Consider the following 27,136-nt stretch of genomic DNA (forward strand, 5'->3'; position numbering starts at 1 on the left):
TATTTTGTCACAAATTAATGCTCATATCATCACCAGGTTACTGCTAAGTTCTAGTCTAAAAGTAACATTAAAAAGAGTGGAAAAAAGTACATTCATGACCTTCAGATTTTACAAGATAAGAAAACTATGTCCTCACCATCCCCTAGTCCTGAGTCATTAAGTATTTTACTGCAATTTAAAGCAAAAGAGATCTCATTTCCCTTCACTGTCGTCGTTCAGAATCAACTATTCAATCAGTGTCTTGAAGCACCTGTACAAATCAGGTAAATAGTCTTGCCCCCTGTTACAGCTATATTTGCTGTTATATTGATCAGGTCTTACAGGGCCTATCAGCATTTTCCATATAAATTGGACCCACAATCTGGAAAGTCAGCAAGATAGGGCAATAGATCCTTAAAGCAGCGTACCTTTTACAAACAGAAAGCGTTTGTCTCAGTTATTTCCCCTTTCTATTTTATCAGTTCGCAGTTCCTGCGTCCTACTGCCACAGCTCTATGTGGTTTAATATTCATGCTAGAGAAGCTGCTGCCTATATCGCAGTTTTCTGATGAGGATGGAGTACATTTACCTTATCACTCTAATGAGTAAAAGACCTTAGAGTGCATTCATCATTCAAAGAAAAAATGCAGATGTAGCCCTCTTAAAACACCATATGAAACCTCCCCAAGGCAAACCATTCACAGTAACCATTTTAAATTATCGAACAATGTAGGGTTAAAAGCTCTTTCCTTGGTCTTACATAGTTGCATGTGTAAATTAGCATTTGTTGATGCCACTGTCAGGGTTAAGCATAAGGTTTTCTGGGTATGTTACAGTATAAGGAAAAACACGAAGGGCCATCTGCCTTTCTCCTTTCTGGGGAGAGGAGAAAAAAAAAAAAAAGATCAATTCATGCCAGCAGATGGCTACAACTCATTACTGTGTAAATGTACAGCATGGAAAGTGAAACGAGAAATTAATTAACATTCACCAGGAATACATAACATAGAATGATATGTGCTTATGCCATTTTATTTCATGTCACACTAATCGAGTACTAGATAACTGACAAAATACATTAAACTAACCATAGCTTTCCCTAGCAGTAGCAGATAAGCTGAAAATTTCTCTCACGCAGAGGTTTTGTTTCCTTGCAGACACTGTAACAGAGGAGGTAGCTGTGCACACACACGCACCTTTCCAGCATTACTTACTAACTTACTGTGCTGTTCATTTCACTGTAAATTATTTTCACCCAAGGTTACATTAGGCCTTCACCCAGTAAGTTTCTGATGCAAGTGCAGCTGAGCCCTGTGGCCCATCAGCTTGCTTCCCCGGGACCTGGCTGCAGCCGGAGTCTCCTCTTCCTCCAGGGAGACAGTCCGTGCAGCAGGAGGGGGCCACGGTTCGGCTAGCCATGTGGGAATCTCACAGGGAAAACCTACATAAAATGTCTGCTGCCCTTTTGATGAATAACTAAAAGACAAGTTACTGGCAACAGTGACACAGGCACTTTTAATGTGGATCTTGTGTTTTCTACAGCTCTATCACCTCTATGAAAACCTGGACTTCTTTTCAAGTATGTTTAAGGGTGTTGAAACTGAGACACTGCAAAATTCTCAGCCGCCCTGAAAAGCAGCTGAGGCATCATGGCTCAAGTCACTTTTATGGCACAGAAGTAAGCACAAGTAAGCTAACACGTCTCAAAAAGCGCTCTGATTTGCCACTTTTTTCCCTTTGCAGAGCTGTGCCTCAAACCTAATACAGCTCCATCACTGTGCATGTTTAGCCATTGCACAAAATGCAGCTTTTGCATTAGTGCCACCCAGCGTAGCTTTTTCACAGGGGTTAAAATCAAGCTGTGGCACTGGGCAGCCTTCCTCGCCACCCGTGCTGTGGCTGTCCCAGCCAGGTACCACTGCAGCAGCTCAGTCCTGTGCTGGATTAGCCAGGGCTGGGGCCAGGCTGCATGAGGAGAGGTGCAGGAGATGGCTGGGGCATATCCAGTTCAGCCTCTTGAGCCAGCAGGGCACAACTGTAAGTCTTGCCCCTGTAGCCCAGTCCCCATCCTCTTTTATTGGGGGAAGTGGGAAGAGAAAATGTGCATTGCACTACAGCTATATGGTGACTCAACACTGTCTGAGGTAGGGTAGGGTAGCAACACTAGGGTAGCAGTGGTGTTGCACAGTAATGCCAAGAAGTATTAGCTAACCAAGAGGCAATAAATGGCATAACACATCTGAAAGCAGGCCAGCTAAAAAAAAAAAAAAAAAAAAAAATCAGCTTAGTTTTTATAATTGCTTAGAACACTCCTGTGAACCTTTACACAGCGGTTTCAGGATCAGTTACAAATTGGGGCACCAGATGAATGTTGAATCTGTCCCAGTTTCTAGAAGCACATCTTGTTGCTTTGCTGCTAGGTGAAAAATGACCTGTCAGTAAGCAAATGCTAATACAGCAAACTGCAATCGTAGCCCAAGCCGTGGGTTATGGGTGAGACAGAAAGACAGCACTGTGCTATCGCTGCACAGATATTCCCAGTTCAACTTTGCTCTGCCTTTCTGGGGTACCAGAGCATCAGTTTTTCACCACTCATCTACACTGTCTAAATGTTACATTGATTTCCTTTTTACTAATCAAGGAGTAAAGCACACAGAGGCAGCTGTGAGCCATCCAAGAGGTGGAATGAGATTTGGGTTGTTTTGCTGTGTTTAAAAAGATAAAGGTAACCTTCCATTTAGTACACTGCTGCTTCAAGTTTCACGCAGAGACCATTCGTCACGTGGATTCTAAAGGTCTACAATCTTCCAACAGAAATGGGATTCAGTTGTAGGGAAGGACCTTGCAGGACTGGGTTATGCTGAGGTACAGGTGAAATAACCCCTGCGCCGGGACTGGTGAAGAGCAGCTGTTTACAGAGCAGTCACCGGATTTCTAATCAGCAGTCTTACTCGATACAGGTCAACAGTGGGTAACTAACAAGAAACTACATACACACCCTAAAATGGGTATTAGAAATCAACATATTTCCTAAATTTTTAGCAAAATTCCTTGATGCAAAAGAATAAATATTTATTAACTTTAATAAAAAATCCATCATACTTAATAAATATGTCTTTAAAAGAAATACAAATAAGAACTCTTAAAGAAACATTTGCTGACTCTTTGTGGGGTCATATTTCTAGCCAAGGACAAGCTTGACTTCGAATAAAATTCCCTATCGGTTAAACAGGAAAGGCAGGAGCTAGAAATGTTTTCCCCACGCGAAGCAGAAGTAGTAAAGCCTAGTTTCCTATGAGCTTGTACCTTCTGCTACTATTCCTTTTGTCATTGTAATAACTCTGCTGCTGGCCCCATGCCCCTTGTGATACCATTATGGGGGGAGTGGCCATGCATACTGGTGTGGTGTGGCCGATGGGTACAGAGGGTTGGTGTTCTGCTCCCAAACTGAAAACGAGGGAGCTGACCCTTCCATTTTGGCCCTAACAGCAAGTTTTATTGTTTTCTTCTACTGAGCCACTTATTTTCACAGTACTGATAAATAACTTGCTTTGAGTTTTCTATGCCTCAACTTATTTTTGGTGTTGGCTTAGAGTTATTAGGAAGGACAAACATTGTGATTCCATAAACTTATTTTCTTGGGGAAAAGAAAAAAAAAAAAAAAAAGGCAGGCAACGAACACATCTGAAGCTACGACTACAGAAAATGGACACTATCAGCTCCTTCACCATGGAAAATGCTGTGGTCAAAGAACTAGGAACAATCAGATTTTATTTTTTCATTCTTTTAAAATAATACTCGCAGCAAAAGCGATGTTCACGGCAGCCCATATCAAGATGGTTTAAAAAATAATGTGCAGGAAGTATTCCTGCTCAATAAATACTTTGGTTTGTATTTGAAAAGAAGGCTTATCCACTGGTACCACTGCCATGTGCCTCTGCACAAGTAGATTAATATTGACCTGTACAGGTGATTAATAACAAAGCTGAAATTTAAATAACCTGTACTTCTTGAAAATCAAGAAGACTGGAAGAGGGTTAGAAGTTGGCCAAGCACGTTTTTACTACATTTATGCTAATTTTTTATAAAACTTAAGCATGATATCAAGGAGATTAGAAACCCCTTATTTTCATGCCAACACTCAAATGATTTGTCCTAGTTATAGGTAAGAAAAATAAAAGTAAGGCAGGAAAAATGCAGATTGTTTAAACAGATAGAGAATTGGAAAATAAATAATCTACCTAGCATGGTTTATGCAAAATAGCTGTTACTTTTTTAAAGAGATTACAAGTCTGTTTGATAAAGGCAAGCACAGCTTCAATACACTTAGATGTCCTAAGGCACTTGAATTAGTAGAACACAATGTGTTCATTAAAAACATAATCACTTTTCTAGATCAATAAAACACATTGAGTAACGAATTAGGAGTTGCTGCAAGGATCTTAAAAGCCATATCCACGGGGGAGTGAACAGCAGAGTAGCAAGTGGGAATAAAACACAATTTTACCTTTAGGAGTGTCACAGGTGACACTGTTACGAGACTGCACCCTTTGGTATGCTCACGTTTCAAAAGGTATCTTTAAAAATTAGAGAACACAGAAAACCTGCAAGGATGTTTCAGGGATAGGGAAAAAAGATGTCCTGCTCCAAAGAATTAAAAGGCTGGTGTGTGTAGTTTAAAACAGGAAAGAGACTGAAAAGTGACATTGCAAAAGTAAGTACTTTCACATGGAAAAAATACTAGGTCCACAAATTCTTCCTGACCCACCAAGGAAGGGGCAAGCAGAACGAGCAGCAAGAAGCAGAAGCATGGCAAGCCCTAAACCAGACACGAGGTGAGTGGTTTACACCATGAACAAGCCATGGAAAGGGACAGATGATTCTCCATCTCCTCATGTTTTCAAATGAAGGCTAAATGTTTTTCAGGAAAACAAGCCCTAAACAATCAATTTATTGGATTCTACAAAGGACATGGAAGGAAATGAAATTGCCTGTAATAATAAAGATATTAAACTACCTGGTCTAATAGCCTTTATCGGATTTAGGGTAAACAGGAAAATAAAGGATTTTGGTGTTCTAGCAGAACATCCAGGAGAAAGACGAGACCTAAATACTCATTTAGCATTTAAAATCAACAAAATTGATACACTTTTCAGGAAGCCTTTTAGCTTGGTAGCCCAGGAAACTAAAGCCCTTTTTCCATTCAAAATGTGTCTCCTGAGCAGTGGACCCAGCCTACCATCACCCCTCCTGGGCCCGGGGAGACCTCTGGGAATACCCAGCCCCATGGGGCCAGTTTCAAGCCTGGCCCAGGGAGAAAAAGGGCTCTGCACCTGACCTGCTGGTCTGTGCTGGAAGGCTCCATCCTTACTGAGCCCAGACGAAACCACCACCTCCTCTTTCCACCATAATTACAGAAATACTGGGGTTTTTTTAAAAAAGTTTCAGTTTTGCAGCAACCTTTTCAGTGTTTTCCCTGAGGAAGAGCAACCTCAGCTCTGCCGGTTCAGCTGCCATGCACATTGGCAATTTGCCTTTACGGAATATGTGCTTCTTGGGTACTGCCCGAAAGGCTCTCAAACAGCTGCAATAGCTAGGGGTTATTTGTATTTATTGTGGTTGAGCCTTCACAAGCAGATCTCACTCGTTCCTCTCAGCTCCAATAGGCATTCTTTGCCTTTTTATATTCCCTAGTAAAAAAAAAAAAAAAAAAATAATCTAGAAATTTTAAGAGAAAATTTTCCTTTAGAAACTGTGATTGAATCAAAATATTAAACAAGAATGTGTTGCTTAACACACATACACACACCCCCCCCACAAAGATGAGAAGTTAAAGTAATTCCTTCCAACAAGGTAGGCGTGATGTGGGCCATTTCTAATGTCAGTTGGCAGGCTTTGAAAATAGAAGTATTTTAAAGTTTGAATCAATTCATTTGTATTCATTTTTTGTGTAAATAATCAAAATTCTACCGCTGAAATAAGAGTTCTATTGGCTCTAAAAGTAATGTTCCTTAAATTCCATTTCACAGGAAATCAGGTTTCTGATTCAAGCCAAAAGGAAAATTTTGAAATGGCTGAATTTGCTGTGAACCAGAAAGTGAGCTTTGGGCAGGTCCGCCCTGTACCGCCGGGGGCTGATGTGCTAGCAGTTGCTTCTTTCCAACTGGTAAGAAGTCAGTGAATTTTCACAAAGCTCAGGAATCCATCTGTTTTCCCAAATACACCCAAGCTTCACAGATCATCCAGGAAACCATATGTTCCTGTGTTACTAATCCATGCCTGGCCCACATTTCCCAGTTTTCCTTTGGCTGTGGTAGCTGTGATCGCACTGCACAGACACGCAAGGCATTGCCACTGTGGGCTGGGGCTTGCCGGGGTGTGGATCCCTGCTCTGCCAGATGCTGCTGCCCGTGTGGCAGCAGAGCTCCCCTCAGCTTTCTGCACACCCGCCGCCATCCCAGTCAACTCAGGCAGAAAATGAAGTCCCTTCATGGTAAAAATATGTTTAACCTTGTTTCTACCTGCATTTGTCCTGCTTCAGTATGGAAACTTGCTTTACGTGTGGAAACTTGCTGCTGCGCTGAACAGCCAATAGCCAAGTTTTGTTCCTTGTGTAACTGCTGTGATCAGAGCTGACACCTGCCACCTCACAAGGAGGTTGTACAAATGTGGAGGGTTGAGAATTTTCTTATTTTTTCTGGGCAGAAACTAACTAACCACTTCCAAGCTGTCTGCTCTGCATCCATCAGCTGTCTGGCCCCACAACAGTCAGGTGTGACGAGCAAGGCAGCTACATACTCCATCATCTCCCCTGACTCACATTTGACAGAAAGAACTAATATCTCAGGCACAGAAGGAAAACCAGTTAAAAAATCCAAATGACTGTTTTTCCCCTGTATGCAGGTAGCTAGTTCCCATTAGTGTCACCGTGAGCCGTGCACAGGTATCAAAGAGAAATGCCCCCTTGGCCCATTTTGTAACATCACAGAGTTTGGAATTGAGTCACAGACCATTTTCACAGATTGAGCTCTCCAATTGCTCAAGTTTGGTGGTTTTTTTTTTGAAAAAAAAAAAAAAAAACAGTTAGAAAGGAATTTTTAAAAAGATCCAGAAAAGGGCTCATTAAAATACTGTGACTGTTTTGTAGACCTGAACACTAACATTCGTGATAGCCTAAAAAAAAATCGGAATTAAATATTTATGTGCAAAAAAAAGAAAAGCTTTAAGGAATTTATTGATCACAGCTGACAGGTATCCATGCAAGGAAGGAATTATCTGGCAACAGATGGGCCTATAATAATATTAATATCCTCACCACCTGGCTTTTAATCCATGCTTTTCATCAGCAGATCATAAAGCACATTACGAATGAGGTCAAACATCTAGTGGGAAAAGGCAGAGTAAGACGTAATGGTTAGAAACTGAAGCCAAACAAATATAAGCAATAAATGAGGCATGCTCCATTTGTTCTTTTATTAACCACAACAGCAGGTGATTAACAAAACCGGGAATTTGTCTGCAAACCTGATATTCTCCATCATTTGTCACAAAGGGAGGTTCTCAAATATGTTACCATTCCAAAAAAATTACAAACTTAAAATAATTGTTAGGTGAAGTTGTTTGCCTTTTGAATACAGTAGGTGAAGAAAACAAGGTGAACACAGAAATATCTCTTTGCCCTGAAAATCCTCAAATCTACTGTGTTTCCCATTAGCTCCAGCCTACCCACCTACCAATTAGTCAAACAAATCTTGTACATCCTTTCTAGATGCTCAGACAGAACTGCTCTCAAAATGGTTGTTTTCACCTTGAGGTGAAAGCTCAAGCTTTCAGATTTTTGTTCAGCTTGGTAGGTATTAAGAAAAAATCCTTACCATCTCTCAAATGCACATTAAATGAGCCAGATTTTCTTTTTCGTGTCATAACGAGCTGCTGGAGCCACAAAGCCACAATGCCTAATGTAACCTGAGGCCTTCATTAGGCATCAGATTTGATAAGCCAAAGACTGAACGTTCAGGTAGACTAACCTGATCTCCAACAACCTGAAGCATGTCTCTGCTGGAACACAAGTACACGGGCAGGTCAAACAGTGAGATTCTGCATTGCCCCCAAGTGAAGTCAATGCAGCCTGCATGCAATAGCACTTCGGAGGTGTCAGGTCTACTGACCAGATGTTTTTACAAACCTGAAGGTGGAGGGGAGGGCTATAAAATGACTAATCGTCTTTTCAAACCGTTCAGTGCTTCCTAGACTCAGTTCTGCCATAGGCTGGTGGCCAGGTGGGAAAAACTGAAAATACTGAACACCTCAAGCCCAGTTATTTGAATGTTTAAAGGGTTCTTGAATTCTTTGGCACATCTTGCCCCCCCCCCCCCCCCCCCCCCCAGACCACATATTTTCAACTTTGCTAAAAAAAGAAACCTTCCTGAATGTCACTGTTCCGCAGCTGCTCTTAGGAAAAACTGCTGTTGGTACAGCAGCCACTCGGTCACTTGCTGCTTGCCTCAACGGTCTGGTCTGAAAATTCTTCAGAGCAGAGACCACGTGTGCCTGTGTGGTATGTGTAACAGGGTCTTGACCCTCAGAGAGCATGTGAGGTCTACTGTAAAATTAATAATGTATCTAGGAGGAGGATGCTTATTGTTCAGAATGGCCTGTACAACATTAGCAGATGACAGAACCCATATTGCTCTTAAGGCAGCAGCCTTATGTGTATTGAGCCCTGCCCGGCCCAGCATACCCAAAGGTTTCAAAGTCCTACATTACTTCAATATACACTTTTAAACTTTGTGGTTGAGTAACTTTGCAAGTGAACTCCAGTCCTACTGGGAATCACAGGCCTACACAAACAAACCAAAGTCCAAAAAGAGATAACGGTCTGAGCAAAGGGCAGAACGTGGACACAGGGGGAAAAAGGAAGAAAGCAGGGTAAGTAAGATCCACACTTGGAGATCTTAAGGATCTTGCTTAGCACGGTTGTTGCTGAGGAAAATGAGCATGAGTTACATCTTTTCGGTGTTTGTGAGGGAGCTGCCTGGCTACATTATCTTTGCTTGGATCTTTATGCCCGTGACTTTACTCCTGCTGCTGCTAATTGCCTACTTCAGGATCAAACTATTAGAAGGTGAGTCAGGATGTGGGGGCAATGAGTGGGTAGGCAGGCAAAAATTCTCATTCCACAGGCTACTGCTAGGCTTGTATCAGTAAGTAAACTGAAGAGAACTATAACCATAAACAATTTTATGAAGTTGCACTACATTTTAGACCATTTTCAATTTGAAAAATGTTAGAGGAATTTGTTTAGAACTTGGATTGAACCCTCACTTAAAACTCCATAGTTTTACATACCACACTATGGAATATTTTACTATACTACATTATAGAAGGGGCAACTAAGATGGAGAAAAAGAATAGGGTAGTTAAAGTATGGATCATTTTCTTCTGTGCTTTTACTGTGCAAGTCTTCGGTGAGACAGGTAACAGCGGTTACACCCTATAAGCAGTTGCTTATTGAGTACATGTCTGTGTTCTTTCAAAGGTATGTGTTTGCTTTTACTTTGTACCTAAATGTACATTTGTCGTGTTGCCTTTTCTACTTTAAAAGCAATTTATGCTCACTTCAAAAATCTGTCTTCAGAGTAATACCAAAACAAGCAACGCCTCCACCTAACTAAATGCACGGTGAGTGCAATGCACTAGGGTACTGCAAACTGAGGATGCTCGCAGACCCTGACTGGTCCTGCCCAGAGAAGACACTGGGATACAACTGTAACAAAAGGGAGTTTCCTTTAGAGGAGAAACCCCTGTATGTCAGACCATCCAGTTTTAATGGGATGATCTTCATGCCTTCCATGTTTGGGTGCCAGCTGCAGCAGGAGATTCACACGTGCTCTGCTGTTGTTTTAGGCTCCCAGCTGCCAAGGCCAGCCCTGGTGCACATTGAGAGTCCTTGGCCTTTCTTTTCCTCAGCCCTTCCAAAACACATTTTAAACAGATGCTGGGCTAAGCTTGTTCCTCAAATTAGCTGCCTTTTGAACCTCTTCTCCACAGGGAGTGTTGGGGGAGCTAAGATGACATCCTGGATTTCCTGTGTAAACTTCAGATGCTTCTCGGTACAGCTTGGTGAGGACCGTCTGGGACAATGGTCCACAATGCACACACTACAGGTTTCAGCTCCAGCAGCTCACCCATGATGTCAAAAGCAGACACTTGGCTGGGGCAGGCAGGACAGTCCTGACCACAGGGCTCAGCAGGTGGCAGAGCTCACCCCAAGCTGGCCCGAGGTGCACAGCCCAACAGCAGAAGGCTGGGTTTTCCCACCCCGGTGCGAGGCTAAGGAAGAACCCTTACCTGGATACCTAGATGCCAGATCAAGCACTGCAATGTGTACATTCGTTAAGTTTGCTGTATCCTGCAGTCTTCTGAAATCCTGAAAACTGGCCAACTTAACACAGTTCTAAAAGTAAGAAAAGCCACACATACCCAGAAACATAGAATGAGTTCACTTGCTATTTTGTATAACATCCAGACATTTAGACCCGAGGCTTTGACAGAGAGGGTGTTTGTTTCCTTACAAGTGTACACCACAAGTTACCTTCAGGCTGCTAAAACTCAAACATTTCCTGTTCAAGATGCTTCTAGATGCTGAATTAATCAGCGAGGGAAGCCTGTTCCGCATGCCTAACCCAGCTCTGCCTTCAGTTATAAATTATCCTTAAGGCAAGGTGTCGACAGTTTTTCACACACTAATAAACAACCACCAAAAAACAGTGTGGTGCCAAAGCATTGTACAATTCAGTATCTGTGAGAGGACAGGAAGGCTAGAGTACTGAGAGCGCTCTCTTGAAAACAGTTGAAATGGAAACTAATGAAATTATTGCACTAGACTTTGGATAGAAGCAGGGATTTTCCCTTTCAGGAAATAATCATGTGGTACTTAGACCATTAGTTTATTACAAAATAATACTGAGATGCTACTGAACTCATTCTTACCTGGCAATGCTCTTCCTTTCCTATTCCAGCTAGGATCAAGCAAAGCAGGAAAAGCAGGCGGGTTACAGATCCCATCAGATCAGGTATTTTGCTGGGGCTCAGACAGTAATTTCATTAAGCCAAAAGAGCCCACCTGAAAAAAACCACAGATGTTGGCATTCCTCCTGCAGGATCAACTGCTGAAACAAACTGGCCTGCTCCCTTCTGCAGTGCCCATGTCCTCCTTAGCTGCGCTTTTTGCAGGCCTGTAAATAATCTGCAGAACAAGATGCTAAATACTGCTTCTCTTAAAGCGTGGAATTTTTAGCTTTGATTTATAGTGAAGTGTAAGTAACGATTTCCTAAATTTTCTGAGATTAGCAATCAAGGCTCTAAGAGAGGTGAATGAAGTAGTTGGCAGACTAATTTGCAAAACAAATATTTCTTCTGTGCTTCTCATAACTAAGAAGGATGCTTGCAGGGACTCATCTGGCTGTTTAGTGCCTCAGGGAAGGAGATTCTCAGTCTGCAGATCACAGGTGTTTTGGCTGGAACTCTCAAGAGGATGTGAGATGAATTTCTGTCTGTTTAATACTTTGGGCATCACAGTCCCAGCTCTCCCTCCAAGCCCTTCTTTTGCTTGATCTGAAACTGCTACAGTCCAGCCTAGCACTTAGGCCTCCAGCCAACTAACACAAATCCTGAGCAGCTCTCCCTGTACAGGCAAGCAGAGACAGCTTCAGCTTGACCATCAGGTGAGCAAAGCAACTAAGAGAAAGGAGTCTGAGAACAGACTCCTTTAAACACCAACCTTCCCTCTGACAGAACTCAGCAATTCAGCAGGCTTTAGGTGCCTATTTCCTTAGATGTCTTTTAAAAAAATTTTTAAAAATAAATATCAAATTTGCATTACTAAAAGCAAGGCTGCTTTCTTTCATCGTCAAATAAGAATTTGATTTTCCTCTGTGCATCGAGACTCCATGTAAATATATCAAAACTCATTTTAGTATCAGCCCTTCAAGATTCCTTAAAAACAAAACTAAACCAAATAAACAAAACAGCACACATTTCTCCTGAACAGCTAATGATGACAAGGGAAGCTAATACCCTGTGACAAACTGTTTTATTCTAACTGGGCTTCTTTTTTATTTTTATTTTTTATTATTATTTTCAAGTACAAGCTAACTGCTCTCCTTGCTTTTGTTTAAGGATTTTATTCTGATTGAAAGCTGGTGGAGGAAAATGAGAATAGAGTATTTCTGTTGACGTCAATAGTTTGTGTCAGTACTTCGCTGGGCACGGGCACAGTCCCCATCTCACACTCGGAAGACTTTCTCCTAGGAACGTGGGCAAACTGATACTAACGTGCTGTTGAGGCACCTTCAATTTAGTAAGATTAGTTCTTACTAATATATGCCAGCTCTTTTTCTTTGTGAAAATTCACCACAGGAAATGAGCATGTTCTTATGGATTTTTGTGTTGTTTGGTCTATTTTTCAGTTAATGAGGAACTGGCCAAGGCACAAGACCCTGGCAATGTCCTCCTGAATTACCATGGCCGGTGGCAGCAACCCAGGAGATCTGGACAAAAAGAGAACAAATGCAAGAACCAAAGGGAGTCTCGTGTCTCAGGAAGCAAACTTAAAGCCAGTACTCAGCTCTGCAGATTTAAAAATCACCACCTGTAGGTAAATACCACAGAGAAAAGCAAAACAAAGAGAAGAAATTAGTTCTGTGCCATACAAATGAAACAGCTGCTGCCTTCAAAAAGGTCTTGTAACAGTCTGACTTTCTCACATGAGGCCAAGTAAGCCGTACTTTATGCAACTCATCGGACACCAGAGACCTCCTGCAACATACTGGATTAGTTCCCTTACATGACACAGGATTTGTGGGGAGGGAAAGCACTTTGCTCACTAGCCCTCCCCTAGCCTAGAGAAGAAAGCTATACAACAAGCTCCTGAGAGAGCTGAGCTGGTGTATACAAGGCAGGCAGTCTTACTAAATTGAAGATGCATAAACAGCAAATTCATATTGAGCACTGACATCTAGGAAATTGAGAAGGGCGGTGAAGGGAAACTGCCTTTTTTATTTGCTTGTACACTTTGGGAAATATTATAGGTTTTGTAAAGTATGCTTTCCACAGAATTTGGAAGCAAAATATAAGAGTGATGGGAAACAAAAGGACTTCTCTGCTGACTTGACCATGTCAAATTTTGAAACCATGAAAAGATTGTCAGTATTCTGTAAACCAGTTATTATTCTAGTTTATAGGACAAATGGATCATTTTTCAAATAAAAAAAACCCCCATAAGTATGGAGTTTTCTTTTTTTTGTGTGTCATTTGTCACACATTAAAAAAATCTACACACACACACCCCCGCCCCCATTAGCTGTAGATGTACAATTTTTAGTTCATCTCAGATTGGCTGTGGCAGATGGCCTACAAAAAAGCAACTCAAACTGTTTGAAAGTATTATTGCCTTTTGGCTTCTCTGTTTCTGGCTCTCAAGGTTAAACCCAAACTGAGGAAGAATGAGAAGTGACTATCATTGCTGTCCCCGATATTTACTGTCCCTAACTGCCAGCAATTGCTGTCTGCAATTACCTTTCATTATAGCTGTTTGTCATTACCCACCCTGCAAGAACAGAGTGGATAATGCCTTGTCTGAGATTATGTGTGGTTTTGCAAAATTTCAGTTCTCATAGACTTTTAAGAACTCTTTTGAATCATTTTATAAAACACAAATAAGGCCATGACCACAGGTTTAAGGAACACTGTAATTTATCAAAATCTATGAGAGGAAAACAGGAGTCAAACCAGCAAGTACCTTTACTATATGTAACAGTCCTCTCTCACATTTTAATACTATCCGATTTTTAAAAATAGGTGGTTAATCACAGTGGTTTACATTTATGCAAATCACATAGAATAATACATTGTACTGAAGAGGTGAAGAGCCAGTTGTTTGTTACCTGGAAAGAGCTGCCTCTACACTTGTGTAATAAAAGTAAAGGTTAGGATGTTTAAATGCAAATACCTCTAATTAGATCTAGTAGTCTCTATTTAGGTTCCCAAAAGAATTACCTATGCCTGAAACTGCAAAGTACTTTGTAGTTTCATTTGAAATCAGCAGAAGGTGCTGAGTGGGAAAAGCCAGGGATTAGAAATCTCAGCACTAACATAAACAGCAAAAGCTAAATACAAGATATACATGCGGACTTTGACTTCAAAGGTTTGCTGTAAGAGAACCACAGCAAAACCCAGATGAGCAAAGATAGTAAAAACAAGTTTATCTCAGCCAGCTGGCAGGGCAATTTGCAGATCAATTGCAGGGCTCTCTGCCTCCAGCTGGCAATTCACTCCAGATGCCCATTAACGTGTTCTCTGTGTGTTTCAGGATGTCCCATCTGCAATGGTGCCAGAAGTGCTTTTCCAATATTTTGCAATCAAAAGGCTGAAAACACTTCTGATTTTACTTCATATAAACTTGTTCTTCCCAGTAAGAGAAAAGCGTGCAGTCCTTTAGCTCTTCAACTGCACACCAGAAATGTCATTTGACTAGCAACAAGCCTGATGTGTTTCAGACAGCAAAAGGAATGAAGCACTCCAGAGGCAGCTCTCAGGTCGGCACTCACCACAGCTCCCTGCCACCCGGCTGCTGAGTGGCTACTCGTGACACTGGGGAGCCCCTGCTCCCCGAGCTCCTCTCATACCTGGGCTTCTACATTGCCTGGCACGCCTAGTACAGCACAGTCCAAAGCAGTACACACTTTCTTTACATCTAGTACAGCCAGAGCTAACTGTAAAGTCTCAAAAGGTCTTAATATTGGCCTGCTCCTACCTCTACTCAACTCTGTTTTTCTACTCTAAGCGCTGGCACTAAGCAAACAAAATACAGCTGCTCTCATTGAAAGATCCATTACGATCCCATGAAAGCAGTGATGATGGGAAAGAATGTGATGCTTTGTTTCATTTTTAATGCTTCTAAGCTTAGATCTATGCCATTATATAAAGAATTCAAGGTTTACTGAAAAAATAATAAGACAGTTATTATGCAGTGTCAGAAGTGTATTTATGAATACTTACGTGACACAGCGACTGACACACCAAGATGTAACACATGAAGATTGTTAAGAAAAATGGTCTCATGTAGCTATTATTAACAGACATAAAGTTCTGTTCTTCTGGTTACACAGTTTCTTCAATGTCAATGTTCCTGTAGGCTGTGATGTTAAAGATCAAAACCACCGCAGACAGTAGAGATCCAAAAGTTAAAGCCAGGTATAACATGGTATCTAAGGAAAGAGATCTGAAAGTTTGATTTTAATGATCCAACCCTGCTTACAGCTGCCCAGCCTAGAAAAAACGTCGTACAGAATCAGTGAGCCTGACCTACTGGCTTCCTGCCACGACTCTGCTCCGTACCTCGCCAGAGGTAGGTTATTTCATCATTTGCTGTGTAAGTGTCCAACAGCTTCCTCAGAAGCAGCTGGTATAGAACCTTGCAACACACAGGACTGACTGCCAAATGATCTGGTATCCTGTGCTATGGAACAGTTCATGTTTTCCCACATATTTCTTAGAGAACAAATTTTTGCTTTCTAAATAGACCAGCAGCTTTGAAGAGAAAGTGTGTGTTCTTCAGCCACACCGTTGAAATTATTGTTTACCTGAGTACATGAACTTCTGTGATATTGATATCTTTTAAGAAAACTTTTAAATACTTTCTGTAATATATTCTTTCCTCTTCTTTTATTAACTACAATCTACACAATCCTTTGCAGGGAAATTAGATAGCTGCTGCAGAGATTTGACTTTTTACATTTAAGGAAGTGCTGCCAACAGAAAAGTGGTGATCTTGGATACTGTCAGAATTGTAACACCTTCTGACATCCTCCCCCCTCAGTTCCAAACACCCATTGCACCACCACCCAAGAAAAGATTGGCCTGGGCCACATGTAAAGATAGAGAACTGAAGTTCAGCAAGGCTTACCACAGCATAAAACTGATTTTGTTGATTTCACAAAATGACTGAGAATAGAGAGATTTAAAATGTTGAAAGGTGATACCATTCTTTAACAGCACTTTACTGTAAAATGGTGGTATGGATTCCAAAGACGACACTATATAGATACTCTGGATGCCTTTCACACAACTACTTACTGAGCCGTACTTGCCAAGATGTAGGAGGATCTGATGTTCAAGACTCAGTAACAGGTAATGAAAACCCTCAGGCCTTGCTGTTTTCAGTTCTGTTAATGAATAATGTCAAGGAATACCTCTGTTTTCATGCCATTAGCATGAATTATACCATGGTATCTTGCATAATTCCTTCACAAAGCAAAAAATATATATTTAAATAACACCATAGAACTAAGCCTTTGTCTAGATAAATTTTAAAAACTCTTTCTAAATATATATGAAAACAGTGATTGCAAGGAAATAACTTGTCTTCAATTATTGTTATCACTAAGGAGTCATCTGTCTTCCTGTCACCAGCAATAAATAATACCAAGCCAGGGTTCCAATCCATCTACAACCAGGAAACCTGTTTAAAACCTTCCTGCCTATCTATGATTGCTTCCTTCTCACTTTCCAGAACAGAATATAAAGTCTCAACACTTAAGTAGGAAAGGTGCAGAGAAAGATGATAAGAATGATAAAGAATTGTGGAACAGCTTTTGGCTGGGGAATGACTTAAGAGAATTACTGTTAGGTCTCTTCTAATATCTGCACTGGTGCTATCAAATGAAGCTTGCAGACGCAGGTAAAAGAAAAGAAAGGTGTTTTTTCCTTAAGACACATGGAATAGTGAAAATGCCTGCCAGATGGATTTTTTAAAAAGAGTTAGCCAAAAATCCACAGAGGCCAATAAATATGAAAGACTGATAGATCAGTACGTCTTTGAAAATTGCTGAAAACTGGAAGAATATTTGGGCAAGTACTACTTTCCAGACAGCACTTATTCTTGCACACCCCTCTAGGCAACTACCAGTGGCTTCAGAGGCATGAATCTGGGAGCGTTAGTCACTGAGCCTGGCCCACTATGGCCACTCATAGATACTTACCTCCAAAAACGCTTGTAGGATTTGCTTCATGCCAGAGTAATTTAACACTTACAGGTACCAGCAGTATTTCTAATGCTTGTAATTCATACTAATATCACTAACCCAAGTGCAGTATATAAAAACCCCAAACAACTGAGCAGCCTGAAAGTCAAAATAGTTTCAAACCTTCCAGAAGTATAGTCAGGTTAACCAGTGCAGGATACCAACTGCTCCAAGAGGCCCACTTCCATGGTTAACGTGCCTAAAAGCAAGAAAGCTTCCACTGCATCCTGGCCAAGGGTACAGTTAGTTGTTGTTCTGGTCACTATTAAATCTCTCAAACTCTGACCTCTGTCATAGTATTCCGTTTATTTTATTCCATCTATTTCAGTTCTACTGTGGCCAAACCAAAAGCTGCCACTTAGCCTGAGTCGTCAAATAGAATACTTCAAGAAACATTTTGCATTGTAGTTGCTCATTACTTTGAAAAAGAAATTTTTTTTTTTTTTTAAGTCTGTCACCAGAGTTGCTTTTTTGTCCTTTATGAAACCTTAATCTAGGAAACAATCTGTAAAACAATTCCAACATTATTATGAATCCTTAGGTAATCATGATTAAAAAGAAAGACGTATTAAGTATTTTTGTGTAGGATCCACATCACTCACTTTTCTAATCATTTAAGCAGAATTAATTACTGGAATATCTTCTTATTAAATGAGATTGTAATTGTATTTGAAATTGCCTATTTATTATAAAGCCAGCTTGTGAAGTGCCTTGAGAACAACTGCTGCATGTTGCAGTTTTTGTTACAGATACATAATGTAAAAAAAAAGTAACAATGAAAACTCATCAGAATTGCACAATATTACAGAACGTTTGAATAATTACATACAACCAGAATCTGTAAAAACTTGCCTGGTTTTAGGACTGATCACACTTAGGGCTTATGTTTTTCTGCATGACAATGTTTGTTTAATTAGCACATGTGTAATCAATGGAAGTGATAGTTATGCACAAGCTATGCTAACCTGAAAGCACTATTAATTTTTCCCTGACAAAAGGTTCTGACTAGTATTTGAAGAAATACAGCTCTCAGCAGAAGTAATATTATTTTCAAGAACATTATATTTGCAGTTTTTAGAATTAAATACAATTGCAATAAAACCCAATATTGATCTAGTGTCTAACATATCAGAAACATCCAAATCAGTAAGGAATTGAAGCAACACTCTTTCCCCCACCCCATCAAACAAGTTCTGCAACTAATACTACACCCATATCAGAAATACCTAAAAGATTTTATAGAGCTGCTTCTTACACACTTTTGCATGAAATACCTATTAAGACATCTCCCTAAATGCATGTACCTCTATTTTGACCTCCACTAACATATCCCAAACTTGCCACTTCCTTGACAACCTCCTTACTCATGCACAGTGTTGTGGCAGTGTTCTTAAGTTATTAAGCTGGGTGAGGTCCTCTATCCCCTTTTGAAAGGCAGAATGTCTCTGTTTTTGAAGATAAGCAAGTAAGATTTTTATCTGGTATTTTTCTGGGTAACATGGGATGGAGTTGAGAATGCCTATATGCACACAGAAATCAGTATCTTGGTTACTGTTGTCTTGTGTTACCCAAATTCTATGAAGCCGAAACTAATATGAATTTCTGTTAAGCAAGCATGCTGACAGATGGCAGCAATCTAAACTGAGAATAGCACCAAAAATATATCACTCAGAAGTGAAAAAGAACGTCGTGATTTGTTCTGTTACTTGAAGACCATAGCACATCCTAACTCCATGACTACTTCCAGACTGAGGGGCATTTTAACTTGCGCTGTGCTGTCCAAATCTTGTCTATTTTGGCATCTGAAGATTTGCTCTCTGAACCAGGATGCTTTGGAAGATGTCTAAAAAACACTGATACTTTAGTATCAGTATTAGGAGCCAGGCAATTGGGCCACCCTTCTGGTAACCCTGGAGACTACTTGTATTAATCCCTGCTTTTCAAGGTCCTGTGGCCTCTAGAACTGCACTTCTCATAAGTGATTTGCTCACTTTAAGTATCTTCCAAGTTCATGTCTGAGTGCCAAAAGTCATACAGAGAATAAACAACTTTATTTTATAACAGAATTACAGAAAGCAAAATATCACTTAATACAACTTCAAGCTGCTATAAATCTAATTTGGCTTTTTAACTATACACAGAGTTGACAGCAAAAAAACCCCCACAAACATACAACCCCCCCGTGAGAACAAAATAAAAATAAAAACCAAAATAATTAACAGGTTTTTTCAATGGCAGTCTCAAATGATGGTACTGTCTTATTACTTCATGAATGGAGTCCATTGAACACTTTCACTCAGTATCCTAAAAACCTGCGATAACCATTAGATGAAGCATCTGAAACATATACCTTCTCAATAACAGAAAAGTCAGTTTTAACATGGAGACAGTGAGGTTTAATAGAAAGCAAGCATCCTACATGTGTTCAAATTATGGAAGTGTTGAAGTTGGGACACAGTAAGAAAAAAAGCACTAAGGTTTTAAGCTGCCTAGATCATCTCTTGTTGGAAGACGAGAAAGACATTTTGTTCTTCCTTCTTTCCTTATCTGGAATGCTGCAGACAGCAAAACGTCTGCAAAAAGTTGAGCATTGGCACCAAAGTGCATAAAGAACACAGTGCTCAGTCAGAAGAAATGTGTCTGCAACTCCTTCTCCTCTATAGACTGCTACACCATCTCTGCTCCACAGAGAGGAGACCCTTAGAACAGAAAGAGTTACAGAGATATCAGTATAAAATGTATCCAAAGAAATATATTTTTTCAAATTTTAGGAAATGTTGTATATTTATAAAAATCTTTGTTATGTGATACCATATATTTACCTGAATAATCTGAAAAAAATAATCTGTAAATTACTCCTGTAAGAGATTTCACTTGAGATATTTTGAAAAAACTATATCTAAATTAGTAAAGATCTCCCTTTCTGCACAATTACCACCAGTTCCAGTGAACAATACTTTCCAGACTTTTTTTGTCCACTTTCATACAATTAAGAATCAGCTTCAGAAGTACAAGTATTTGTGCAAAAGAAGATCACACCCTCTAAAACTTCATGTAAAAAAAAAAATATCTAAGATTGTTAAGAAGTGGTTATAAAAATAAACAAGAAAGATTGTAAGGGAATATAGACCAAAGATGTTAAAATGGAGTTTGGTATTGGCATGTAAGTCTTGAACATCTGGTCATCATTGCTAGTCTTGGTGAATTCGGTAAAGTAGTGATGACTTGGAATGATTACAGTTCTTCATGGTCACGATCACGGTCAGTATCATTTTTACTTCTGGAAGAAAAAGGAGGGGGAAGATTACATAAGCTTTCATAATGGATACTATGTGACTGTCACATCAGAGTCAAGAAGTCTTTTTTTCCATATAGGTATTTTGGGGGAAGGTTATTTCCTAAAAACATGTTCCATTAACTGAAGCCCCCTTCGATCACGAGGTAAATAGTAATTCAGTTTCTGTCAGTGTTTTCCTTGTTTTAGTGTATTTATTCCCTCCCCAAAATTATCACTGTATTTTAAAAGTCAACTCTTGCACAGTTTACTGAAAATTTTAATCCACAATCTAGTGCATAAATAAAAAAATAAGTTCAATTGTTCAATTAATCCTTCAGAATCAGAGTGTAATGTGTCTCACTTTAATTTAGAGAAAAAAAGTCTGCAAAAACAATGCTACCATAGTCATCAGGGCAGAGCTTTCATCACCTTAGAAACAACTAATCAAAATCCATGGCATGAATCCATTGCCCAGACACAACTGCCTAGAGCTGTTTCTGCAGTCCCACCTGCCCCTCGCTGATACAGGAGGGCATAGGGCCCTTGATCAGGGGTCCTCAAACTGTTTAACCAGGGGGCCGGCGCGCGGATGCAGTGGCAGGCAGCCATCTGTGGCTGCTTGGTTTCCCCCCACAACCCCCGGCGGGGGGGGCAGGGGGGTCTGTAAATACCGGGGGCTGGATTGAGGACCCTCGGGGGCTGTATCCAGCCCTTGGGCCGTAGTTTGAGGACCCCTGCCTTTGATGGTCCAAGCTGCAGACAGATATTCAAGGCACTTCAGGTGGCCTGTGTATAGACAGCTAAACTTTTTCCTTCACGTTTAACTATAAGGCATTATCAAAGTCACCAGATCTCAAATACAAGAGCAGCGTGGTGAAATGCCTTCATATTAGTCCTCTTTAACTCTCTCACAAGCATTTCAGACCAAGAGCTATAAAGCAATCGGCAAACTCACATAACATCTGACACTCCGATATATTGCAAACAACATTCCACAACCTACATATTTCTCAGAAAAAACACCCTCAGCAGAATTATTTGATTGTTTTTTCTGAATAAAATCTTTACATAGTTAAACATTTGATGAAGGAACAGAATCAACTTTACAGCTGGTCACTAATACAGAAATGTGGTGCAAACCTGCTAAGATTGTTTCTTCCTCCCATGACACAGTCCCTTTATGAAAGATGGAATTAAATATATGGGATAGATTATGTTGAAGATCAATTTGAAAGATATTTTTCTGGATTAAGGTAGCATGAAGAAACTGGCACACTCTGCACAAATATAACAGAAGAGGCAATCCCTGCTCCCAAGTCCTTTAAATTCATACTGATTAATAATAAATGAAAAATGTGATGGTAGCGCATATTATAATAGCAAATCCTTGCAAATCAAAATGATCTGTTCTGCTGTCACAGTGTATCTTTCTGCCCTAGATTCTGCTATGTAAATGCTGAAAATACAAGAAGGATGGTTTGAGCGTACGTGTTTAACGTTGTTGTGTACCAAGGGACCAGAGAAATTACTGAAACCGCAGGCATTCTCCTTGCTACAAACTAAAAGCTCTCTCAAAGAGATGTGGATCTTTCCAAGCCCTTCTGGAGCATTTATACGATGTAAGGACTCATCCACGCTTCCCTACCTCACAATTCAGTAGAATTCCATGTCCTCTTTTGTGATTTAAAACAAAGCTGAAGCATATATGCTATACCCATTTTCAGTGTCACTAAGCAACAAAGCTACAAAACAAATCCAATGGAACAGTGAAATAAAGGTACAGTGAAAAAACATACTGAGATTTGTGCAGAGTCCCTAATTTTCGTTACATTTCCTCAATCCACCCTCATAAACAATCTCCCCTTTGTTATTTCTACAGTTTATAACATTACATGTTAAATAAATTTAAAAAGTATTAGTTATTAATATCCAGGTGAGTGTTGACCTAGCACTTCCAAAATTGATCCATGTTGTTTTCCTGGTTTGTACAGTTGTAAGCAAAAGTTATTCATTCCACTTTCAAACACACAATAATCTGACCAAAACTGAAGACTTTTTCAGGGGGCAGCTCAAACTTAGCTCCACTGTGATGTAAGACTTCCAGCATTAGTTTCTCAGCAATCTCAGAGGAAACTGGCTAAAAGGTAATTTATAAACTTACATAACTAGGAAGAAATTCTTCACTGTGAGGCTGGTGAGGCACTGGAAGGGGTTTCCCAGAGGAGCTGTGGGATGCCCCATCCCTGGCAGTGTTCCAGGCCAGGGTGGATGGGGCTTTGAGCAACCTGCTCTAGTGGAAGGTGTCTCTGCCCATGGCAGGGGTATTGGAACTAGATGATCTTTAAGGTCCCTTCCAACCCAAACCATTCTGTGGTTGTATGATTCTATAATATCTAGAAGCCTCCTGAAGCTGCAGGATGAAGTTTATGACAGGTATCTTACCTTTGGTAAAAAACTTCATTGATACTAAGGGAATGCATGCCTGTACAGGACCTAGAAGTCTTTTTTACATGGGCTGCAACCACCGTTGTATAAATTACTGAACCAAGGAAATAAGAATCATGACAACTCTAATTTCTTTAAAAAATAGAAAATGTGTTTCTTTTACCTTTTCTCCCCCTACATTAACATTGATCAAAATGCATATTAAAAGCTTAAATTTGTACTAAAACCAGTTCTCCCTCTCAAAATGCGCCAGTAGCACCTCTGCTCTTTAGCCAAATACACTCATCAGCAGAAACTAAGATGTCTCCCAACAAAGACTTGAAACATTGCTTTTTAAACTATTTATTTTTTAATCTCTCCCATTGTTAATTAACCATTCCAAATGAAGCCTTTTCCTTCAATATGAATCTACAGTTAAAAAAACCATCAAGTTTGAAAAATCTGAAGTTTCAGTTTCATGACATCAGTGTGACAAGCAAAAGAAATCTGAAGCTTTATACATCCGAATAGTTATTGAGCTTTAAGACATAAGCCTATAACCAGTGCAACAGCAAATTTATTCAGTGTTCATTCTGATCTATCTATTGAATACATCAAGTAAAGCGTGTGTGTGTGTGTGTGTGTTTGTTTTTAGTTTTTTTATTTCTAGAAATGAGGGCCTGAAACTGACATTCCTTCAAATACCGCTTTCAACTGCTAAGAGGCTTTAAAACTTGAGTTTGCAGTGCATTTACCTCCTTGCCTGGGAATATGATAAAAGGTTAATTATTTCATTGTGCTTAGGATCAAGAATTAGCTGACTAAGTTAAAATGCCCAAGTGTGCCCTTTTCGCTACTGAGAACTTCACATAGTCTTCCCACTAAACAAGCAAGATTTAAGGCAAGGACTGTAATTGTACATGTAAACACAAAAATGTGACACATTCTTCACATTTTGCAGAAAATGCCCAAACTCACATCAATATAAACAACTTGACCAAACATGGTAGGAAATGCCAAGAGAGCACTGTGACAAAACTGGGAGACATATACAGGAAAATTTGCAATTAAAATTAATGTCAGATTGGACTTAAGATAAGCATTCTTACACTAACAGCCTACTGTTAGCACCTCTTTCAACTCACCATTTTGTGACAGTACATATCAAAGACACTCCATATTTTTTCAAGCCTTTTATTACAGTATGCAACAAAAAACTGATGCTTCATTTTCCTACATTAATTATACACATAAGCTTACCTGAAGTATTTGCTTCAGGGCATTTTTGATTTTACTTTTCATCTTCCTCAGCAAGTTCAGTTTCTTTGTGCACCACCACTCTTGTGACAGACATGTCAGGGTGCTGTTCTTTGGCTTCTTTGATTGCCTGTGCCAGGGCCTGCAAATGTATTTGAAATATGTAACTCAACACCAGCAAAAGGACATTCATGTGGGGTCAAGAGAATGAGAGAGTAGTATTGGAAATTTTGGTTATAATTGTTCAGAACTTTAAAGTCTTGAACTTCAGAGGGCTCAGGGGTAAAAAAACCCACAACCAAACACCCAATAAAAACCCAAAACCAATCAACCCCCAAACCACAAAAAAACAACCAAAAAAGAAGAAAGAATCCACTATGCTAAAAATTAACCTAAATTTCCAGGAAGTAACAAATAACCATAAAGTTATTCTGTAACTTTTCTAGCTCATTCCAGGATACAGTAAGTTTTCTTACATCGCATAAGTTTTTGAGCTTCTGCAACAGATCTAGCAAATAAAGACTTCACAAAAAAGACTTCAGAAAAATAACAGTTCCCTTCTGTTTCCAGAGTAAAATGGAAAGATAATTTGGAACATATAATTATGGTACTGAAACTCTGAAAGAAGGTCATAACAGAAATTTCTTCCTTAGCCCCAGAATCTCCATTTTCTCCTTTTACTAGTTTAAGAGAACCTTCTCTAGCTTAACTCAGGGAAGCGTAAATGCAAGTATTATTAAGTCTCTCATAATCGCTCTTCCACATTTTATGAAATTTTATCTTCTTAAGAGACGTACCAATATACACAGCTGGCAGTTGCACTAGATGATTGTTGTAACTCCCTTCCAACTTAAATGTTCTGTTCTATTCTGTTCTACACAAGGCTTTACAGTCAACCACAGAAGAGCACTCTCTGAGGCAGAACGGGAGAAAGAGCACCTGGGACCTTCTGTTCCTTCCCCTGATCTAAATCTTATTTCACAGAGCTATTTACTGTTGGAACCCAACACAAGAAAAAAATAGAAGAAACTGGAAGGCATTCTGAGACAACAGTAATCTCAGTGTTCACCTTAATATCAACCAGAACTGAAAACCCCTGAATATACTATAAGGAGCCAGAAAAATATAATGCAACAAAAAGGATTATCTTAATTTAGAAAACTGACAATTTCCCGAGCCACAGGTGGTAAGTGGGAGAAGAAATAACTAACTCTGAAGAGAGACTGGAAACACCAACATTAGCCACCTTATATATTACATGATAATGAGTTTGAAATCCTATTAAGAAAATAGGTACAGAAGAACACACAGTGTGCATTGGTACAATACTGATGTTTGTTGATGTATTAATCCTGAAAATTCTTTATTAGTTTGTCTTTTACAATATGCCAAGTGCAATCTCTGTAGTAAAATGAGGATTTAAAAGAAAGCGGCTGTTGAGATTTAAGAATTAGCGTTTATAATCAAACCATAAACGATGAAAAACCTTAAGTCTCTAACTGTTAAATTACAAGTAATACAAGCATTTGTATTCTGAAACTCAAAAATAAAATACTATTTTCCTGTTCAAAACTGTTCTAGTGATGTAGAAAGCTAAAAGAATAAACATCCAGCATGTAGTTTGTGCATTTAAAGCGCTCCACACCCACTGAAGAAAAAGTGGTAGAGATTTCTTTAAATCTCTTAAAAGCTGCTCACTGCTGCTTTAAACGTCAGTGATTGAAATAATATTTTGTACTTCTTTTTTTATAATTTCATTTTTTTACTTCACTACCCACTTATAACAAAGAAGGGCTTAGAGAATTGTCTGGTATACTAAAAGTATCGTGTGACCTTTCCAGATGTCAGAAGTGCACTGAACGTGTGACAAGGCAAACAAGAGCCATTCCTGATGATGAACAGCCCTGTCATTTAATTATGAGTTTCAAGAAGAGATTCAAGTTGTCAAGAGCCACTTTCTGGAGGTAAATCAAAATGTGAGATTAAATTCCCCGAGAGCTCTCAGTATATTACAATTAAGAAGTTAAATTAAATCTTGTTATGTTGATTTGTCTAACTTTTATAAAGTTAGAATTAGATTCAATGCAACTTTATGTAGAAGGTAGGCTTTTCTATTTGAATTACCCAGTGACTGTTGATCAACTTTGTTACTGTAGTTTCTTAGATGAAAAACAAAAAAAATTGTGTAATCATCACTGCAAAAAATAGATAATTACAATTTCTCAATTATTTTCCCATGTACTGCTTAAATTCAGCCTTCTTAATTGGGCAAATAGAAGTGATTTTAACCTTAGTTTCTGAGACATCGTAAAATACTGCTTTGGTATTGATAGAGGTGAAAGGTACTTACATAAGATTCCACAGATCAGCAATTACTTCTGTTATACATAATTCAATAAATACAAGTAAAAAACTATTTTTTAAATTTAAGCAGCTGATGCTTTAATGTATTTCAAAGCTTTCAGTCAAAATGAGTGCTGTATTCGATGTTGCTGACACAACACAGTAGAGACTCCCATCTATCCAGATTAATGTATCAAAATAAGATTATTTTAGTAATGCTTTTCCTTCCAAATGGCAAAAGCGGCACTAAATAAACTGTGTCTTCCAAAAAAAGCAATCCCTTTAAAAATAATAAGAAATCCATTCACATGATCTATGCTGCAAAGTTACAAATGCTGGGTTTCTTTCAGTTATATTCTAAATGCTCCTTACTCACAAAACACAACTGCTTAACTATTTTGCCACAATTAACAGTCTCAGGGTCCTTCTATGTCCTCTTATTCGACTTCTCTACGTTTCTCTTATTTCAGGTTTGTGAAACACTGCCTAGATCTCACTGAACTACAAAAAGCACATGGTATTAACAGCTTACATACCTCATCATGGTCAATATCTGCATCTCCAGTAATGACAATGCGCTTCTCAATTCTTGTTTCTGATACTCCACCTTTTACCATCTAGAGATGGTACAAAAAAGGGAAGAAACATTCTTGTAATTATTCCATATAGCCAGAAAGCACTCATTTCTATTGCACTGAAGCACATAAATTTCTATGACTGAGTTGCAATTAGTAGTAAATATTCTCAGTGCTAAATCACCCTTGCATTTTTC

At 39.3% G+C, this 27,136-nt stretch overlaps 2 protein-coding genes across 26 annotated transcripts in view; one reads left to right on the plus strand and one right to left on the minus strand.

Annotated features, from left to right (window-relative positions):
• Window positions 1–8,799: 8,799 nt before the first annotated feature.
• SMLR1 (small leucine rich protein 1) lies at window positions 8,800–26,921 on the plus strand. 10 transcript variants are annotated; one of them, XR_005104754.1, is made up of 7 exons: window positions 8,812–9,103; window positions 15,301–15,388; window positions 16,036–16,170; window positions 21,780–21,959; window positions 24,905–25,207; window positions 25,863–25,985; window positions 26,835–26,921. XR_005104754.1 is itself a non-coding variant. In XM_037390904.1 (3 exons), the coding sequence occupies exons 1-3, from the start codon at window positions 8,971–8,973 to the stop codon at window positions 12,635–12,637; spliced, it is 393 nt and encodes a 130-aa protein (XP_037246801.1). In that variant the 5' UTR covers window positions 8,855–8,970; the 3' UTR covers window positions 12,638–13,270. The 10 variants fall into 10 exon arrangements, 2 of the variants coding, with proteins under 2 accessions (XP_037246801.1, XP_037246802.1); XR_005104751.1 differs by having other exon boundaries at window positions 8,800–9,103; window positions 24,905–25,985; XR_005104755.1 differs by lacking the exon at window positions 16,036–16,170 and having other exon boundaries at window positions 8,801–9,103; window positions 24,905–25,985.
• The window catches only part of EPB41L2 (erythrocyte membrane protein band 4.1 like 2), a 123,758-nt gene continuing 115,714 nt past the window's right edge, over window positions 19,093–27,136 (minus strand). For all 16 annotated transcript variants that reach the window (XM_037390902.1, XM_037390895.1, XM_037390901.1 and 13 more), the window contains 3 exons: window positions 26,901–26,981; window positions 24,025–24,163; window positions 19,093–20,343 (listed from right to left, as the gene is read on the minus strand). In XM_037390902.1, the coding sequence (XP_037246799.1) occupies window positions 24,056–24,163; window positions 26,901–26,981 (189 nt within the window). In that variant the 3' untranslated portion in view covers window positions 19,093–20,343; window positions 24,025–24,055. The remainder of the gene's footprint in view (window positions 20,344–24,024; window positions 24,164–26,900; window positions 26,982–27,136) is intronic.

The sequence above is a fragment of the Falco rusticolus genome, chromosome 6 (genome assembly GCF_015220075.1).
Source record: "Falco rusticolus isolate bFalRus1 chromosome 6, bFalRus1.pri, whole genome shotgun sequence".
NCBI lineage: Eukaryota > Metazoa > Chordata > Aves > Falconiformes > Falconidae > Falco > Falco rusticolus.

Coding starts and splice junctions, on each gene's coding strand:
- SMLR1 (XM_037390904.1), top strand. CDS start 8,971: ATGAGCATGAGTTACATCTTTTCGGTGTTTGTGAGGGAGCTGCCTGGC. Junction 9,104..10,029: donor CAGGATCAAACTATTAGAAG/GTGAGTCAGGAT, acceptor TCTTCTCCACAG/GGAGTGTTGGGGGAGCTAAG. Junction 10,102..12,449: donor ATGCTTCTCGGTACAGCTTG/GTGAGGACCGTC, acceptor TCTATTTTTCAG/TTAATGAGGAACTGGCCAAG.